Consider the following 21,332-nt stretch of genomic DNA (forward strand, 5'->3'; position numbering starts at 1 on the left):
CTTAAACATTTAGGCCTATGGAAAATGACCAACTCTCACACAACAACACGTTAGTATAGTGGTGTAGATGGGCTGTTGTATTCATTGTCTAAAACACAAAATCTGCAAATTGACGTTTATCATCTTTCTTATTTATAAGAATTAAATTTTTCCTCAAAATTCAATGTTACCTTTTGTTGTATAAATTAATCCTTTTTTTTTTTTTTCTCTAATATAGCGTCATGAATAAAATAATTACTTTCTTATTAAAAAACAAAATACTTATTGCGGATTTAAATTTGATTGGTAAGGGTATCCAAAAACTAACTAAAACTTTATTTGCTAACTAAACACCATAAATCAATAGTAGATGTGGTATTAATTATATTGGTATAAATTTGGGTATACGATTAAGTAAACACGAAACAATTTGATTTCTAACCAAAACAAGTTTAATTGCAGTTGTAACTTTGTTTTCAATTACTTGGCATTGAATTCAAAGCATTGCACAAGCAAAGGGTTCTTCCCAAATGGAAGAAAAGAACTAGAAATATTCTTTAGTTGACTCACACGATTACGAATATTGCCAATGTACTCAAAGGCTTTTGTTTTTTTTCATCAAAAAACAAAAATAAAAAACCCTTTTTAGGCCACAAAGAACAAAAAAGAACTTTTCTAATCAAGATCTTGGAAAATATATGTATTAAATACAACAATCAACATGAAATAAATTCGTAATGTTTCCTTAAATTTGAATCATTACCCAGAAATGCAGAATATACAGAGTATAAAAAGTAATTTAAAATTTAAAAGAAAAAAAAAAGCAAGAAATTACTATTATCGATGCCAAAACACTGTACAATGTATTAACCTGAAATCATAGTTTCGAGATCAAATGAATCAACTCCGTCTGCCGGTGAGCGGAACAACCTCCGCCAACGGAGTCGAAAGTGGCGTCGGGATCGGAGATGTCGTCCGGCAATTTGGACACGTCGGATTCAACCGGAGCCACGGGTCAACACACTTGACGTGAAAAAGGTGGCCGCAGTCCGGCAGCTGTCGGAGCAAATCTTTCCCCTTGTAATCAGCCAAACAAATCGAACAACACGAAGAGCCTGAATCTTTTCGCTTGATCTTCACATCTGAATAAGCGACGATCGGATAGCTCAAAAGTGTCGCCTCATCAAGACCCACGTTCACCACGAAATGGTCTGAGTCTGGTTGGCCGGAGATCGCACCATTGCCACTCCTCCGCCGCCGGGAACTGAATTGCTGTGGTGGTGACGACGGTTGTGTACTTCTAGTACAATAATAAGAAGCCAAGGTGATGGTTATGATGAGGAGAAGTATGCCGAATGAGATTCCGATACCGTACCCGAACCCTCCGACGTTTTGTGACCCAAGAAAGCCACCGGAGTCAGCCGCCGGCGCCGCCGTGTTGTTCATGTTTTCTTCAGGGAAATTCGAAGATGGAGATTTGGGATTGGATGTGTGGCTTTTGGTAGGCCATTTTTAGGGGGTTGTAGGTGGTGGGTGGGTATGTGGAGGGGTTTTAAAAGATTTTTATAAAATGAAATTAAAAGATTAATTAAAAAGGTCAACGGTAGCGTATGTATGATGGGCAGATGTGGATGGATGTGTAGAAGGCAAGTGAGATTTATAAGTTATTTTTTTATATAAACAGAATAAAATATTCATATATATTAAAAAATAGGGGGTGAAGTGTCATTTTTCTAACTAATCATTAGTTTGATAATAAAATAATCTTATGAAATCGAAGACCAAATTATTAAATACAAACTGCATTTTTTTAAAATAATGAAACCAACTGTTTAGTTTCAAGGCTTGACTGATGCGTAATCGAGATTATTTTAGGTTTGAAAATACAATTATATATATATATATATATATATATATATATATATATATATATATATATATATATATATATATATATATATATATATATATATATATATATATATATATATATATATACACAACGTTTTAAGGTGAAGAAAAGATATCATTTTTTATTAGAACATAAGAATAAGATCATGTTATTGAAAACTTTAATAATACTTTTAGTAATTGTTTTTGTTTTTTTCTCAAAAATGGTTTTAGAAAATAGGTTTCAATTTTCGGTGTCTAGTGAAAATTTTAAAAAATATGATGGGTTGAAACTGATAGAGTTTTTTTTTTTTTTTTTTACATATTCAAAAAACATTGGAAAACTATAAAAATTATTTTTATAATTTATATACAATTTAAAAATTAAAAATTTTATTAGAAAATTTTAAAAACCAAATCAACCAAAGTTATTTTCAAATTTTACATTTTCATTACAAAGTAAACTATTTTCCCCTCATCAAACGCCTCTTTAAGCTTTTATTATTTGTTTTGATGGGTCTCAACTTTGTTTTGTTATATACTAGGTGTGTGACTCATGAATTACATGAGTTTATTTAAAAAAAAATTAAATATAAAAAAGTATGAATTTATAAGAAAAGTTAAAAAAATATTGAATTATAAAAATTAGAGTATTTTTTCTCTTTTAAATTTAAACAAATAATTTAGATAAATAAATAAAGAAAATTAATGAATCTTTAATTTGGTAATTTTGAAATTAGAAGGAAAATTCATTAATGAAATTGATATGCATTTTTTATTGAATATAAATACCATTTAGAATTTAATAAAATGAAAAAAAAAATATAAAATGACATGTGGAATAAAAATTAATTTAAAATAACCACAAAATTACATGTGACAAAATAAATGAGAATATGACATGTGTCAAAAAATCTTTATTTATTAGGGAAGTTTATATGCTCAAACTAAGTTTTGTATAGAGTAATAAATTTTCTAACATAGATCAATATAAAGTTAATGTAGATAGGATTCGAACATGGATAAACATCATTTAAAATGTCCTTATTCTAATAAATGAATAGTTTTAATCTTGTCACTCTAATATAATTTCTCATTAATATTATACCATGTGTCATGTAGATATATTAGACAACTAATTTCAAAATTCAAATTTACATTTTCTAATTATGTTAAATTTGAAATTATAATAACTTTAAACATTTTATATATCTCTTAACTAATAATTCATTTAAAATGACTTATTTAAAATAATTGATTAATAATTATAAAATTTTTATTATAACCTTGATTTCCATAGATTAAAAACTAGTTTTATAATAGATAAGACTTCACGGAGTGGGATGCGGTTTGTAACCGCGATGATGACGCGTGGCCAGGGAACACCGCCCCCAGGGTGCAGTTAGGTGCAGCCAAGACCGTAGCGCGGTCCTTGAAGACCGTGGTTTGTGATTGGTTGTTGGTGGGCGTGACCGTTAGAGGCATAAATGAATTGATTTATTTATTTTTCTTTTTTGCTTTTTGAAACTGTGGCACCACTCCCTTTGTGTGCCAATAAACCACTTGTATGGTAAAAAATATCATGGTGCTGATGTGGCGGGGAAGGAGTGCGGTTTCGATTGCACCACACCCTCTAGCCTAATCATTACTATTCCACTGTTATTCCAGTGGCAGTGGCATCGTAGTCCTCAAATCACCAACTCAAAAAGCTTAAGAAACATGAAATTATATGATTTTTTTAATATAATTATTTTACGGTCCTACAATTTTAATCATATATTGTAATATTAAATAAATAAATAAAATAATATTATATATGAAAAAATTAGCTTGGAAAAGAGCTTAAATGCATATTGTCGTGTTTAATGCCATATAATATTGTACAGTAGATAAAGAATCTTGTAACGTCACTTATATAATAAATTTACATTATTGATTTAAAAATTTGACATGCATCAACCAATTAATTTAATATTTAAATTAAAATAATTCATATTTTGTTTGTATGCGAAATTTTATAATTTTTAATTATATAACATTTATCACAAATTAATTACAACCTGGGTAGGGATTAAGGGTCGTTTGATAGTTGCTGATTGGGTTAGAGCTGACTGAGTTAGGAGCTGAATGGGTTAGAAATGCTGATTGAGTCCACATCTGACTGAATTTATGTTGTTTGATTATTTATCTGACTGATTGTGCTGAATGATTAAAATGACCATATTATCCTTATGTTGTCCTTTTGTGCTGGATAAAATAATTATACAAATAAAAATTATCACATTAAATCCAAATTAAACATACATAATTAAAAATCCAAATACGAAGTGTACTACAAAATCCAAATACACATTGTCATATATAATAAAAAAGTATATCATTTAACGTGAACCATTTGAAAGTAACTGATTAGCAATCTGGTCACACAAATTAGTCATATACTCAACGGCTTCCGAACCCCATTCTATGCCTTGTATGTTTTGGCCCTCACTTCCTCCACCTCCCACATTAGGAGTAACCATATTGTTTTGTTCAAAGTTCGTAAATAGGTCATCTTCAATATCGTACTTATTTATAAAATTATGGATCGCGACACAGGCAATGACTATGTCTCTTTGCACTGGAAAAGGATAAGGAGCCATACGTTTTAAAATTGGAAATCTCGCCTTTAATACACCATAAGCACGTTCAATGTAATTTCTAAGTTGTGCATGAGCATGATTGAACCTTTCTTCCTTAGTTAAAGCTCTGTTTCTTCGAAAATCAGCTAACCAATACCTAGTATTGCGGTAAGGAGCCATAAATCCACGGGTGTTGGTGTATGCGGCATCACAAAGGTAATATTTATCTGTAGATGGGTGAAAAATTAATCATATAAATAATATAGATAATAAAACTTATAGAAAAATGACAAACCTGGTGGAGGGAATGGAAATCCAGAAGTCGGATTAAATGCAACTTCTTTCAAAACTTTAGAATCGTGTGCTACGCCCTCCCATCCAGCCCATACAAAGGTGAATATCATATCAAAATCACAAATTCCAATTACATTTTGATAACATTCACCTTTTCCTCTTCCCCTATAGCGAGTTTGTTCATCAACGGGCACAATTGCATGTACAAGTGTTCCATCTAGTGCACCTAATGTTCCAGGAAATATGTTTTTTAGCCGTCTATAACGTTCCGAGGTATTTCTTGTTGTATTAGAAGATGTTGGTACAATAATTTCTCTTGCAAAACACATCATTGCTTTTAGCACTTCATGAAAACATTGATGAATCGTTTGTATGGAGTGGTGAAATCTTTCTTTAACAGCTCGAAAACGTTCATTATGTCCTACAACATGTAAAAATATAGCCATCTTCTCTTCAATGCTTATTGTCCTACTATGTTGCAACCAATTTCTTTGAGTAAAATGATTGCATAATAAAACAAATGCATCTTGTGAAAGACGTATCATATCAAAACATTGTATAGGATCTCCGTGTATCAAATCTTGTGTATATGCATGCCCATTTTCTTTCGATTCGTTAGCTTTTATTCTTTCTATTCTTTTTTTCTTTTCCGAACCAACATCAACCAATAGCATGAGAGTATAAGGAAACCTAAAAACTCTCCTTCCTTATCCATATGTAACCTGTTACATATTAATACAAATCACATAAGTTTTATAACATAAACCATAAAATTAATCAATAACATTAAAATGGATGGCATATAACTCCATAAAATAAAAATCCATAACAAAAAAGTCAATACCAATTAACAATCCTAAACATAACACATAAACAACCTAAACTTAAAAATCCTAAACATAACACGAGACAACCCTACACATAAAAATCCATAACGTGTACCATAATATAAATCCATAAAGCATAAAGAAAAAAACATCCTAAAGTCATACTACAGTCAACCAAGTAATCCATAATTCTTTCCCGCACTTTTCACCCACAACTCACAAGTCGAAGACTCGAGGCGTAACCAAATTTTCCTGTTACCAGCATTTTCAGCGAACAACATAAGAGCGGTGATGTATTTAGGCTCAGAATTTCCCCACTCCAAGCCTTTCAATTTTTCAATACATTCATCCATCTCCTTGTCAAGATTATTAGTTTGCGCGAACGCCTGAGCTGCCTTCATAATTTCCTTGCCAACCTCTCTTATGTCATCATCTAGTGTTTCCGTGGGTGCATTCCTTTTTCCTCTTTTATTTTTAGATCGGGCAGACAAATCTCCACTTGCATGTGATGCACTTGTAGGTGGGGGTACTGTTGAAGCTGAGGCTGGGATATCCATTTGAGGCGGAGTATCTACCATCTCGATATCCTCATAATCTTGTGTGGTAAAGGCTTATGCAGGATGAGGGAGTGTCGAAGATGGTCCCCAACTAGCAGTACCGATCGAGGTCGCACCATCAAACAACTTGGTGCATAGATCAGGGTAAAGGAGGGGTGCATTTCTTAATTTCTCAACCATCTTTGTTCAATCGTTTGAAAAAATAATTTTATTATTAAACTTTTTAATAAATAATAATGTGTTTTAAATTAAAAGATTACCTTTGCTTCCGCTTTCCACTCTTCATCCGTCATTTGAAACGTGTTTGTGACAGGATTATAGAGATTCCCAGTTTTGTTTTTTAATTTCAACCAAACTGCATACTTGCTTTTCAAGTAGTCATAACGATATTTCATTTGTTTTTTGTCAACAACAAAGTCGTGTTCTTTTTTTAGTTTTTCAACTATTGTATTCCATGAGGTACTTTTAAGACCACTACCCTCCCGACCGTTATTTGTTAGTTCTTCGATACATGCATCAAGAAAAGTTTTGTTCACAAAATCCGAAGACCAACTAGCTCTATTTCTCTTTTCAGCCATGTCTAAGGAATAAATAAATGCCATTTCTAAGGAATAAATAAATGTATAGCTTGTTATGCAAGTATATACACATATTTCCACACAAAAACACAAATACATATACATATACAAAAGATGTAACACAAATAAATACACCAATATACTCATAAATTTGCACACATATATGTTGGTGATTTTATATCACTAATATTATTTAAGTGTAATGGGGTTAATTTGTTGATCAATGTCACTTTGACAATTATCGAACAAATTAGTATGGTGCGGAGTGCACATTTGTTTGATTTTGTCATTGTTGAAAGTATACTGCAACTATTTAGAGGTGAAGCCCCTGAACTGACGGGGGTCCGGGGGCAGCGCCCCTGGAAGCGGGGTCTAAGGGGCGGTAGCCCCTGGCGGGGTCCAAGGGGCAGAGCCCCTGGCTGGGGTTGTGCTAAAAACACCCGGTTTTGTGATCCTTTTAATAGACACATGTTTAGCTCGTTATGCAAGTATACACACATATTTCTACACATATACACAAGTACATGTATACATATACATATACACATAAACATATTTGGAGGATATATAGTAATTAATCAATACACATGTTTAGCTCGTTAATTACTATACATATGTTTAGCTTGTTAATTCCTATACATATATACAGTAATTAATCAATACACAATTTTCTGCATCATAATTTTTCCTCGTTAATTTTGTTCCTTTAAAATTCAAAAACACAAGTACATGTATACATATACATATTCAATTTTCTGCATCATAATTTTTTCTGCATCATGAAATAACATGTATGCTCCCATGGAAATTTTAGGAATCAAGAACATGAAAATTGAATTCTAAAGGAACAAAAATAACAATTTATGTTGCTGCTGTTGTTTATAATGCAGAAAAAATTATCACTTGTGGACAATTTTGCCCCTAAATATGAATGCAAAAAAAAAATAGAACAACACAAGGAAAACAAACCTCCTGCGTATGTTGCTGATGGAATTCGTGGATGGAATTTAAACCTGCGATTGTTCTGATTCACCAATTCTGTTCATGCAATCGAAGTTCTTGCTGTTGGCCGATGTGGTAGTCGCTGGAAGGTAAACGTGGGAGAGATGTTCGCTAATCCGATTGGGTAGAATGTAGGGCAAGCGTATGTTTTTGTTATTCTTTTCTCGGTCTGTCGATTAGAAAACAAGGACCGAGTCCTCTCTTTTTTTTGGACCGGATCCTAATGTTGGACCGAGTCCTTCCACATATAATCAAAATCAAACATGCCAATTGGTTTTTTATGGACCCAGTCCCTGTTTGGACCCAGTTAGATACCTTATCAAACGACCCCTTAGTGTTTACTAGAAAGGAAAGGAAGGACTAGATTTGTTTTATTAGAAAAATAAGGATGATATTTTATACATCCTTTAAAAGAGCGCCGAGTAGGGTGCGGCCACTGCCGCATTTTGGTTGCACGTGTGTAGGAACATCGCCTCCCCACCCGTGGTAATGGTGTGGTAATGGTGCAATGCGGCTGTAGAGGATGCACTTGAGGAATGCTTGTGATTGGTGGGTTTTTGTGACCGTTGCAAACGACCATAAATTCAATTTTTTATTTTTTATTTTTATTTTTTCCTTTTAACCTTTAACTTCTATTGAACCTCTCAACCCTTCACATTTTTTTATCTTTCTACTACATTTTTTCTCAAAAAAATAAAAATAAATATCGTTGTCTAATTCTTCTGAAGAATTTGATGTTATGTTCGTTGTTTCTGTCGTTGCTGCTAAATTAGCAGAACAAACGTATGAAGCGGCATGCAATAGCGCAGCCGGCAGTGCTGAACGGAGAACCAAGAGATTTATTTGTAGAAATCGTGAAAATACAAACCAACGTTTGATACAAAACTTTTTTCAAGAAAATGTCACTTTTCAAAGATACTACTTCAAAAGGCGCTTTAGAATGTTCAAACCTTTGTACGAATGTGTAGTCAAATATTTAACGAGGGAGTGTGATTTTTTTGAGCAACGGCCCGATGCTAGAGGTACACCCCGTTTCACCCCTTTAAAAAAATGCATAGCTGCACTTCGTCAATTAGCATATGACATCCCTCCTGATGTGTTGGACGATAATTTTAGGATGTCCGCTAGGACTGCACGATATAGTCTACACTATTTTTGCAAAACTATTATTTAGTTTTATGGTCCAAAATATTTACATAAGTCAACACGCAATGACATCATAAAATTGCAATCTCATCATGCTAGCATACATGGCTTTCCTGAAATATTAGGAAGTTTAGATTGTCTGCATTAGGCATGGGAAAATTATCCTATCTCACACCATGGTCAATTTTCCAGAGGTGATCATGGACATCCAACGGTCATACTTGAAGCGGTGGCATCACAAGATCAGTGGATATGGCACAATTTTTTTGGTTCTCCTGGATCCCTTAACGACCTTAACGTTCCTAATCGTCCACCTATATTTAAAAACATATATGTTGGATCTGCACCAGATTCTTCTTTCCAAATGTGTGGAACACTATATAAATATGATTATTGTAACACGGTTTTGAATCGTTTCATTATTCGGGACCGTGGCCTAATTATCGGTTATCATAAGGATTTGGGCCTTGGGGAGAAAGAGAATTAGGCCCCTTTGGGTGGGGATAACGTAGTATGAGTGATCTGGGTGTTCGCTCGTGTTCTAGAGCTCAAGGGTATAATCATAATTTTGACAGTTCAGGCCTTTATGAATTTGTGTAATTGCCTGGGAAGTTCTAAGGCAAGGGGGAGCGGTTAGGAGTGTAGGGTTTCTCATCAGCTTTCCATGGATATAAAGTTCGTTGGAAACGGACTTAAGACGAATGAATTATGGCTAAATAAAGTTAAGTGTAGTGGAGAATCATCTAGTACGCGGGGCGTACCGAGTAACTTGGTTGCAAGTTCTCCTTTAGTACGTCAAGCGTACTAAGGGGTACGCGGACATACTCCCTTTAGCATCAAACCCTGATTTTGAGGTTTTACCCGTATATAAGCAACATTATATCCTTCTTCTAGATATTTTAGGTTAGCCTCCATCTCTTCTAGCCTATATTGAAACCCTAGAGAGCCTTGAGTGAGTTTTAGAGCTTGGAAGAGTGTTTATGGTGGTTTGTGCAAGAAAAGAAGAAGCTTGAAGACTCATTCTTTGGAGTAGGGCTTTTAGATCCAATATTAGCATCTTCTCTTTTGGTGGCTTGGAAGGTATAAAGTTCAAACCTCGCCATTTTATTTCATAGATCTACTTTTTCGCGTATTTTTGGTTATTTTGGTCCTTTTGGTTGGTGATTGGGAGTAAGGTCATTATTGGAAAGTAACCTTATAGATCTGGATATATTATGGGTTCTTTGGGCATAAAGGTGCAAACTTTATGGTGTTTTTGGGCCCATGCATGTATTAAGTCAGTTATTAAGCTCTTTTGAGCTCTAGTTCCCCATTTAGCCATGCATGCACATAAATTTGGCAACTTTATGTGATTAACCACCTTAAGGAAGTCAAATCTAGGTTTGGATCGAAGTCTTATTGGATTAAGAGCTAATTTGGAAAGTTGGTCAAAGTTGGTGAGTATGTTAGGCGTACAAGCCTATACACAACGCTTATAGGTCCTCTAAGATGTACGTTGAGCGTACAAGCTAAGTACGCCCCGCGTACTCAGCAGACTTAGGTCTCATTTTTTTGGGCTTCGGTTTTGGTTTAAGTTTGGGCTTGATTGCTTTAGGCCATGTTGGGCCATCAGAAGGTTATGATCGGGTTATAGATATTTTAAGTGGACTCTATTGGGTGAAGGCCTAAGAAAGGGATTAAGCCCAATTTAGAAAATTGGGTCATAGTTGGGCCTTAGGTGTTATTTTGGACTTTTAGATTGGGCTTTGGCATTGGGCCATGCTAGAGGAAGGGTAAAAAGGTCTTTTACCCTAATTTGGAATCTTAAGGTGAGTCTGGACCTAGTTATTAATGATGGATGATTATTTTGGTAATTGTAGTGCGGGGATTTTAGCGAGGCAGTGGCCATAGATCCTTCTGTGAGTTTCGACAATGTGAGGTGAGTTTTCCTCACTGTACTTACGGGTCGAAGGCACCAAGGTCGGCCATTTGGCTTGTTATCCTGCTTTATCATATGATTGTGTGTTGTAGTGTCACACCCCCAAACCAGGATGGCGGAAACGTCTAGGGGTGGATGACTTTATGAACAGTATCACAATATAATATACAATAGTGTTTTAAGCAAACATAACCATCATAAATATAATGGAAAATGTTACATTGTTTCTAAGTGTTGTATGTTTCAAAACCAATTTCATTGATTTGTATTTTAAAAAATATCCCACACATAAATGTTCATAGTACTAAGTAAATAACATTATTTCATGTAGATAACATTTTTTACACAACATGTGTGACATCCCCATTTTCACGGTCAAAAAAGACCGATTTTGTTTATGCTTTATAAAAATCAGAGTACTTCTTATAATAAAAATGTTGCGGAATTTGTTCCCAGAAAAACATGATAAATACGTTATTAAAACATTTTCGAAGAAGCGTATTTTATTCATTTCAAAACATTTGGGATGTCATCGTTAATACATAAACATAAGTATAAATAGAACTTACATTTATTTACACTAGTGATCTACATCTCTTTAAATCTCTCAGTGTAAAGTGACTTCGTATCAACACCTATGATATAAATAAACTGAGTGGGTCAGGTTGGGAAACCTGGTGAGTACATAGGGTTTTCAACCCACAATAATATAATTATTATGTTTAAACAATCAAACAATCAACCCAATTACCCATCCCCATTATCTTCTTTAGTCTTAAGGATCTACCCTAAGAATTAGCTATTCCTCGTTTATTTATTCCTAAGTAATCGACACGAAGTCCATCATTACCAAGGCTTATAGAATATATCTGGTGAACACGTAGTCCAAAACATCTGGTAAACACTTAGTTCAAAAGTAACTAGTGAACACACTTAGTTCAAAATACATAGTGAACACACTCAGTTCAAAGATACCTAGTGAACACACTCAGTTCAAAAATACCTAATGAGCACCTAGTTCAAAAACACCTACAGGTTACGAGCCTGCTATCATTCCACTGGACCGTTTAGTATCGTCCATGGTCGTCATCTATACTCCACTAGATGACTGGATCACTGACAACACTGATGTCTCCCATCGTGTTATCACAAAAAAACTATTTCATCTACCCATCCCAACACATTTTGTAGATATAAAATACATATATAGTTTAAATCATTTAAAACATGTATAAAAAATCTTTCACCGAACATAGACAGTAAGTATTCAGACAATATGCATACATAGCACGTAATTTATATTAAAATACTTCATATCTATGTGTAAGATGAAAGGGACTATGCACTCACCTGAAAGGTGGTGACTTAGTACTCGAACAGCGCTTCAATAATCTCAAAACAATTTCCTTCGATAAAACCTAGTACCAATACCACCAGGGTTTAGTCTAACGATAACCGCGAAAAATTAATTAGTTTGACTATTATTATTATTATATAAGCGTTAATAACACTCAATATAACTCATAATAATAACCCAAATAATTATTTTAAGGATCTAATAACATTCCTATAATTATTCGAAAGTTATATTAAAGATTGCGTAAGCGTAGCACACTTACAACGAATTTTATCGAAAACCGGAACTTATTTGGAGCAGCGTTTCGAAACCGAAAGGCTCTTTTTATCGGGACTCCGGGAGCCTCGGGGATTCCTTTGGGTGCTAGGGGGTTTACCTAGGCTTTAGGGATGTTTAGGGGAGCTAGAGAGAGAAAGTAGTGAGAGAAAGATGAGATTTTAGAGTGAGGAACTCGGCAACCTTCGCACTCCCTTTGATAGGCATGAGACCTCGAACTATGCTGGGCGTAGCCCTTGGTTACGTGGGGCGTAATTCGAGGGTGACACGTTAAAATCTGAAGCGAAGCCTTGGTCAACAAGCAACGGCCCAGATGCAGCCACGTCATCGATTTAGCAACAGATTTCGCAATTTCATACTCCGACTTCTAAAAATCATAACTTTCGCATACGATCTCCGTTTTCAACGTTCTTTATATCCACGCGAAGGTGGAAATGTACTCTAAAATTTTCATTTAGACTTTGTTGGCTAATTTTGCCTCTATTTTAAATTTTATATTTTTAACAGACCGGGACAGGATTGGTCCGTTAAATCCTCATAACTTCTTCATACGACGTCCGTTTTCACCCATCTTTTTCTCGTTACGCTACTCTTAACGAGATCTTCGATTCTCATTTAGGTTGTGTCGGCTAAAAACCGCTCGATCTAATATTCGAATTTCGGGTTGTACACTGCTAATTCGAAACTTCGAAAAATCATAACTTCTTCATACGAAGTCAGATTTGGGCGTTATTTTTATCAATATTCTTAGTTTAACATATTCTACGACTTTCGTTTAGATCGCTAAGGCTAAATCTCGCTCTGTCGTAAATTCATTATTTACGCTCCCCGGTGCCGTGCCGGTTCCGTCGCGAAACTTCGACGGGTTATAACTTCTTCGTTATAACTCGGATTTCGGCGTTCTTTATATGTACGGAAACCTTGTGAAATGTTCTACAACTTGGTTAAGATTATTTATTCTAAATAATCTTTTTTAGAAAATTCGTTTTCGACACTTATTGTCTCTAAATTGACTAGCCCAGATCTACGGGCGTTACAACATGAAAGTAAAGCATGCATAACAACTTGTACATTTATACAAGTTTACTTGTATTCTCCCCCTAAAACATGGATAAGAATGAAAATGAGGGGTATGAACTCACCTTAAGTGTGTTTCTTGGTGGATAAAGTGGTGAAGATGAATGATTTCATGTTAAGAACACTTGAAAATTGAAAGATCCTATGGATATATTAAAATTTGATTACGGCATCCCTCTTCGCATTTTTAAAATATTGTGTTGGGTCCTAGCCTTAATATTTCGTTTTGGGTGTTATATTAAGGACCTAAATCAACTAACTTGAATTTCTCCCTTTTATAGATGTCTAGGTCGGACAACTATGGTCTTCCCGAATTTGTTGGAAATGGATTTCCACATGAAGATGATATTCCACAATATCATACTTCACTTCCTCCACCTCCTCCAATTATTCTCCGTAACCCACAAGATCAAAGACTTGAGAAGTTCAAGGTCACTCAAGCCCTACTAGCAATGAAACATCAAGATGGAAAGTCTATATGTGCTCATGGCTTGGACATGAAGCTGCATATTGACAGGATGGGAATGTTGGGTGTCGTGTTCCCAAGGAAGTTGGATATTGACTTGGTTCTTCAGTAACTTCCCAAATCATATAGTGATCTCGTTAAAGACTACTATGTGACAGATCACAACATGACCCTTATTGATCTTGCCTATTTGCTAATTTTTGCTGAATCAACAAGGATTTGGTGCAATGATCAAGCAAACATGATTGGAAGATCTACTTCCCAAGCTTCCATGAACATAGGCAATGACATCGATAGTCCAGAAATGATTCCTTCTCCTAAAGGAAGGGAATTGTCCATGGTTAAAAGCTTTGATCGCGAAGAGATGGATTTCGATCGCATTGTTCGGTGATCGGATTTTTGAGCTGCTGCTTAAGAGTTATAATAGATTGCTTAGAAATTTGTAATAACATAGTTTTCATTTCTAGTTACATTGTAAGGAAAAGTTTTTTCCGCAATTATATAAATAAAGAAAAAATTATTTTATCTTATTTTATATTTCTTTGCAATGGCATATGTGAAAATTGATGTTTGTATTTTTTAGCAATATGGATTTGATTCTTTCGTTTGTGGTAGTGTCTAAATTTACCAAATAAGGAAAGATTCTCATCACCCAAGTTTCAATTGGACAGAAACTTGGGATCATGCAACTTGTATTGTATGATGAATGAGAACCTTCGTCTTTAGGAAATTAGGACTAACTCCTTGTTCACATATAGAGGTGAGTTAAGTGAAGGACTGGGGGATCGGGTACACTTAGTTGTTCACTGGTCAGGTCCACCACAAAGAACGATAAGACTATTCGTTATGGTTTACTAAAGTTAGTAAATATGGTTATGCTTACAAGATTAAGTATAATTCCGAGTCATTGAAAATTCTTAATGTATAGTATAGTGAATAAGAAGAATCAAAGTCGGTAGAAATATAAAGTCTCTCCAATATGAAAAGATGAGAGAGTACTTGAGTATTGTGTTTCATAATCATCTTAATGATTATGAAAAACCATATCACAATTTGAACCTCTAAGGACGCCTTAGTGCATTTGTTTAGCTAAGAAGAGGAATTAAGAATTGTTGAAATGGTTAAATCAATTAAGATGGATCATACTTCGTTCCAAAATCAAATCTTAGAGTCATCCTCCAAGATTGTATATTGAGTGACATATCAGCAAATGTAGAATAAAATGTTTTTTACTCTTGTACATTTAAAATTGGTAAGTTGTAATGTTTTAGATAAAACAAAGATCAACTAAGACTAATTTTCAAATGTGTTTGTCTTGATAAGAAATTGCACTAACTCTTGAATATTTGTTTGTCAAGTAATGTTTCTTGACAGAGAGAAACTTATATGTCAAGAGGTCAGTGAGAGTCTTAAAGAATTTGAAAAGTTTTAAGAACTAATGAAGAGTCAACCTATTGTTAATCACTAGCACACCACTTGAGGTTTGTAACCTATCGTGTTGACATCTTCTTAATATTGCCCATTCCAGTTGTTTAACTATTCATGTGAGTTCTATGAGTTCTCAATTGTTTGCATTACAACCTGGAAGCAATGGTAGGCCCGTGTGCTGTTAGGTGACAAGAAATTAAGATTGAACAAGTTCAATCCATATGAGTTTGGATTTGTCACTAACCTTGTCTTGTGACTATGGTTTTGACAAATTCACATGGATAGGAACACATACACCATAAGAATATAAGTGTCATAAGGTTTCTCTCCAATTCATGAAAAATGATTGTGAGGAAACGCTTTCACTAAGTAGATTTTAAAGAGTTAGCAATTGTGATATTTGCATTCTCAAATTCGATTATGACTACAACATCCTTATTCATAGTTTGAATTGTGAGAAATGGCAAAAGATCTAAACATTTGAGACTTATTGTTGTAAGTTCTAAAATTGTTTAGACACACATATGAGTTTTCTAATAAAAAGTGTGTGAGCTTTGATAAAGGCTTATCGAAGCATCTCATGTCAGAAATCTAAACTTTGGTAAGAAAGTCAATAAAGTATTGATTTCTAGAAGTCCAACTGATTTCTAGATTTATGTCACAGCTAGTGGGAGCATAAATGTCACGCAAGTAACAAAATAATTGTTATGATGGTGGGAGCATAATTGTTATGGTAAGTGTTGCAATTTAGCAATGTTAGTTATAGAAAACAAAGTTTTCAATTCACAAATTTTCTGGGTTGAAAAGTCGTTTTGCTATAATTAAGGGAGAGACACTTATACTTCATTTCAATTCTAAAAGCTTAGATTGAGATTTTAATTAAATTTAGTCAAGGATTTATATGAATACCATGTTAAAATGCTTCACATTGGAAATTCTATATATGGAAATATTATAGCAAAAGATTGGTCAAGTATCATGTCTTTATGTAAGACATTATGAATCGTATCCTATATGCTTCGAGTATAGGATTGATTACATATGCTATGATATTCATGTGTTCTAATTTTCCAAATGCCTAAGGCATTAAGAGAGAAAAAGGAATAGAACCAGATATGAATAAAGTGGTTAAATAACTGTTAAGGACAATCTAAGGTTCGCCAAGGATTTGTCGCTTATGGGAAGTTGGAAGTATAGTAATCAATGGACCATGTTGACATTATTATTGCAAGATAGGATTATATTAATAATGAGTTGTCGTATGGAAAATATGGAAATGTTTCCATAGTGGGAGTTGGATATTAAGAATCTATGTGTTGGTCAGAAACTTTTATGCAAGAAGGATGTTCAAAGGAATGTGCTTTGGATATGAGACTTCGGATTTATGGAATTATCTTATAACAATCTCCAATGGAAAGTTTTTGTAATTGACAAAGTCTCTGTGACTTGTGTACATAGTCATTAAAAAGGATCACTTCATATAAGTTTAGAATCTAACAAATTACAGTAAGTGGCAAGAACTTGGTGTTCTTACACTTGCGATAAGGATTTGGAATTGTGAAATGAGTATCGTTGAAAATGTTTACAATTGATTTATTTCACAAACTAAGGACCATAGGTAAACATAGTATGAATGCTTGGAGCATGGGATAACTATTGTTTTAATTCAAGTATTAGTTGATAAATCTAAACAATATACAATGAATAATGTGTAATCAATATGGTGATTAAATAAAAGGTGTTTCACTTTACATGTTTTAACTTCCCGATTGTAGCATGGTCCTTTTGGGTTGCCTTCACCAGTACAATTTGATAGGATGGACTTTTGAGAATAAGGTTATTTATGATTTATTAATATATTACAAGTATAATATATTAATATGAAATCATATTATTATTTAACTAGTATTGATCAAGAATTAATTTGGAATTAATTTTGTGGTCAAAATAGACTAATTAAATATATGGTGATTGATAATGTAAATCAATGATTCTTATAGTGTGGGCCAATGATCCATGATTATGTAGATGGGCTAAACCAATGAAATAGTCCACGGATAGTCCACGGAGATTGAACTCGTGGAGCATAAGAATGTGAAAGGGCATTAGGGTTTGCAAAGATGTAACCTAGCACTATAAATAGAACCCTCATGGACCAAAATTGGTTGCACCTTCTTAGTGAGCTAAGCAACTTATTCTCTTAAGCCACCTCTTGCATATTTTGTGAACCATTAGATGCATCACACTTGGGGTGATTAATCTTCAAAGGCCAAGAACAACAAGTCCTTCATAAAGGTATGTCACCTAACTAGTTGTATCATTCAATTGTTCAGATGTACGCTAGTTAGGACAATGCTTTGGAACATTGTAAATATGCATGTATAACTAGAGAAAATATAGATCCAAAGCATTTAGGGTTGCATGTGCACTATAGGAGTGTTATAGTGCTCGAAACCCAACACTTTCCCTGTCCACATCTCGTAAGGTGTTTTGGCAACCTTCTTTGTAGGGAAAAGATTGAGGATGTGGGCGGCTGTCTCTAAGGCATACCCTAAAAATGAATAGGAAGTGAAGAACGAATCATCATAGTAAGAACCATGTCTAACAATGTTCAATTACGCCTCTCAGCCACACCATTTAACTATGGTCTTTTAGGAGGAGTTAAATGTGAAACTATTCCACATTCCTTTAGATAGTCGTTGAACTCGTTACTAAGATACTCTCTGCCTCTATTGGATCTTAGTATCTTTATCTTCCTACCCAATTTATTCTCGACTTCATGTTTAAACTCCTTGAACTTTTCAAAGGTTTCTGGCTTATGATTGATTAAGTAGATATTGATATATTTGCTATAATCATCAGTGAAAGTCACATAGAATCAAATAGCATCCCTTGTGGTTGATCTGAAGGGTCCACATACGTCAGTATGTATGAGGTCCAACAAACCTTCACCTCTTCGACATAATCATGTGAAAGGTGACTTTGTCATCTTTCCCAAAAGACATGATTCACTCATATCATCTGATTTTAGGTCAAACGATTCCAAAACTCCATCATTCTGGAGTTGGGCTATGTGTTTCTTGTTAATGTGTACAAGACAACAATGCCACAAGCATGCCTTGTCTACACTATTATACAAGTCAATAAACAAAATATTACTTAAGCTATCAACACAAGTCACTGTTTCATACACAACATCACAAGGTAAATATTCAAACATAAAAATGCCATTCTTATAAACATAAACTGAACCATTCAAATCATTAAAAGAATACTTAAAACCTTGTTTGAATAATGCATGAAATGAAATAATGTTTTGCATCATTTCTGACGAATATCAACAATTCAATAAATCTAAGTAACATCAATACTAAGCAAAAGTTGATATACTCTGATCTTGGTTACTAGTGAAGACTTTTTGTTTCCCATGATCAAGTTTATTCCCCCTTGCTCCACCTCCTCACTTTATTTTAGCTCCTACAAATCAGAACAGATGTGAAAATCACATCCTGTATCAAGTACCCAAGAATGAGAAGATAATGGGCAGCTTCGTTTCTAGTCCCCCTTGTCATTTCAATAAAAGCAATCAACATCTTTTGGGTCAGAAACATGGGGAATGACAACACTGGGCTTGGCCTCTAGACCACTACCAGATGACCCCAGCTTTGGCCTTGCCCTTCCAATTTTGCTTAGGAGGACCTTTCCCCTTCTCCCCCTTTCCATGTCTAATAGCGAAGACAAGGGCACTAGCATAAGTGGAGGCTATACTTTTACCCTTCATCCCTGCTTCAGTCATCTGTAACAAGTTGTGCAATTGGGCCAATATCTAAACACATGTTGTTCAAATGGTAAGTTAAGATGAACTGAAAATAACAATTAGGCAACAAGTTCAAGACCATGTCAATGGTGAATTCCTCATCAAAATACATGTTGAGCTTGACCAAATGCTCTATGTAGCATTGCATTCTTTGCACATAACTAACAACCGAGTCCCCATCCTTCATCTTGAAAGCCATGAGTGACTTGCCTACCTCAAACTTTTCTTGATGAGCTCGCTTATGGTACTTTTACATAAGGTACTTGTTCATCTCAAAAGGCCAGTAGTCCTCATAGTACCTCTTCAATTCTGGAGACATGGTTGCGACCATGATGCAAGCCACTTGGTTGCAACGTCATAATGCTTCTTGTAGGCAACATATTCTTCGTGAGTGGCTTTGGTTTCATCAATATTAATGAGCTCCTTTTCAAGGAAATATTCCTTGTCCTCAAATCGAAGCATCATTTTGATATTTCGCATCCAATCGTTATAGTTTGAGCCATAGATAACGACTTTGGATCAAATGCACAGCAAAGAGAAGTTGTGGTTGGAGGATGATGAAGCAGAAGTGTTTCCAGGAGAAGAAATTTGCAAAAGAAGATAGTTTTAGTTAGATTTTAGGATAACTCAATATAATAACCAAAATATATAATATTAAGATTATGAGCCAACTATGAGGGTTCACTACTTAGAAATGGGATGTCAAGATCCAAGTGTGAATTTCATAAAGGTAACTGAATGACGATTCACTAATTCCACCACAAGAAGAAACGAAATGAAGTGAAATTCATAATTCTTTTGAGATACATTGAAACTATTCGATGGTATGTTTTAATCACGGATTATGCTCTTGTGTTTGTGACTGGGATGTCGAGGATCACAAACAAGATGTGAATAACCATGAAAAGGTGCTTGTTAACCTTATTGTCTTTATCATTATCTATTGATGTGTTGGTAAACCAGACACGCTCCATCAACAATAATAATTATGAGATACCCATTACGACTCTATTATTCTTATTAGTGTCGGTTAACCACACACGCTCCACTAACGACTTATATAGTGTAATGTGCAATTTCATGGGTTAGCATACTATTCACATTTTTCCTAAAGTAACTAGAGTTGGGATTTTGGAAAAAAAAAACAATGTTATAGTACTTTATTAACAACATTATGCTTTTAATGACTTGTCCTATCAACTCTGTTCTGCTAATGACCCTGCACTAAGCAAGGAAGTGGTGGGTAAGAGTGGACACCCATTCAACCGCTATTTTATAGGCAATTTCCTTATACCCCCCTTATAGACTACCTTCGTGAATGAAGCATACTAGCGATTCGATTGACCAATTCATATACACATATAATATTTAACTTTTAATGATATATATATATACACACACACACACACACACACACACACACACATATATATATATATAAGGTGTGTTTTAAACTTTTTAAAACGTTAAGGTTTATATAAATTTTCGAAAAATTAAACTATTAATTTTAAATTTAAAGTAAACCAACAAAAACTAGATTTAATAGTTATCTATTAATTAAATTTTAATTAATTTATTAAATCTTGTGAGGATTATCTAATTAAATTAAAAAATTAATTTAATCCAAATCCTTAACCCTCTAGATTTCAAAATTTAGGGTATAGGATAATTTCGTTATTTAACAATTATCGAATTAATCAAATTAAGTAACAATTATCAAAAAAGGAACCCTAAAACCCTAAGGCAATTTGGAAATCAGGGGAGGTAGGCTAGGGTTTTTCAAAACCCTAACCCTAATTAGATTATGGTTTATGGAGGCTAGGGTTTTTCGAAAACCCCTAAAACCAAAACTCTAAAAACGAAAACTTTGGCCTTTAGGGTTTAATAGCTATAAACCCTAATTTGCAATTCAACTATTATAGCAATTCAATTTAAAACAAAACCAATGGATCTGATACCACTGATGGGTTTTAGGTAAAAAAAAATAAACTAGAAAAACGATTCCTAAGTTCACATGTATCCTACTTTGGGTCTATGTTTAAACTATGGAACATATAACTTTGATTTGCAAAACAAGAACCCTAAGGGAAGAAGCTATT

The 21,332-nt window shown here is 34.2% G+C and overlaps 2 protein-coding genes and 1 pseudogene across 2 annotated transcripts; all 3 read right to left on the reverse strand.

Annotated features, from left to right (window-relative positions):
• Window positions 1–792: 792 nt before the first annotated feature.
• Window positions 793–1,505, reverse strand: LOC144997904 (RING-H2 finger protein ATL70 pseudogene; annotated as a pseudogene).
• A 2,717-nt stretch (window positions 1,506–4,222) lies between these two features.
• LOC144997912 (uncharacterized) lies at window positions 4,223–7,853 on the reverse strand. Its single transcript, XM_078957785.1, has 3 exons — window positions 7,716–7,853; window positions 4,786–5,506; window positions 4,223–4,717 (listed from the first exon to the last, which is right to left on the reverse strand). The coding sequence occupies exons 2-3, from the start codon at window positions 5,456–5,458 to the stop codon at window positions 4,251–4,253; spliced, it is 1,140 nt and encodes a 379-aa protein (XP_078813911.1). The 5' UTR covers window positions 5,459–5,506; window positions 7,716–7,853; the 3' UTR covers window positions 4,223–4,250.
• Window positions 6,223–6,746, reverse strand: LOC145005957 (L10-interacting MYB domain-containing protein-like). Its single transcript, XM_078965058.1, has 2 exons — window positions 6,429–6,746; window positions 6,223–6,348 (listed from the first exon to the last, which is right to left on the reverse strand). The coding sequence occupies exons 1-2, from the start codon at window positions 6,744–6,746 to the stop codon at window positions 6,223–6,225; spliced, it is 444 nt and encodes a 147-aa protein (XP_078821184.1).
• Window positions 7,854–21,332: the final 13,479 nt, after the last annotated feature.

This window comes from Lactuca saligna, chromosome 1 (genome assembly GCF_052625555.1).
Source record: "Lactuca saligna cultivar CGN05327 chromosome 1, ASM5262555v1, whole genome shotgun sequence".
NCBI classification, from domain to species: Eukaryota; Viridiplantae; Streptophyta; class Magnoliopsida; order Asterales; family Asteraceae; genus Lactuca; species Lactuca saligna.

What these genes read in the sequence shown, in the direction of transcription:
- LOC144997912 (XM_078957785.1), bottom strand. Translation starts at nt 5,458, where the DNA reads ATGCTATTGGTTGATGTTGGTTCGGAAAAGAAAAAAAGAATAGAAAGA. An exon ending in ATTTCCATTCCCTCCACCAG is followed by an intron (nt 4,718 to 4,785) that starts GTTTGTCATTTT and finishes ACCCATCTACAG; the next exon opens with ATAAATATTACCTTTGTGAT.
- LOC145005957 (XM_078965058.1), bottom strand. Translation starts at nt 6,746, where the DNA reads ATGGCTGAAAAGAGAAATAGAGCTAGTTGGTCTTCGGATTTTGTGAAC. An exon ending in AGTGGAAAGCGGAAGCAAAG is followed by an intron (nt 6,349 to 6,428) that starts GTAATCTTTTAA and finishes GATTGAACAAAG; the next exon opens with ATGGTTGAGAAATTAAGAAA.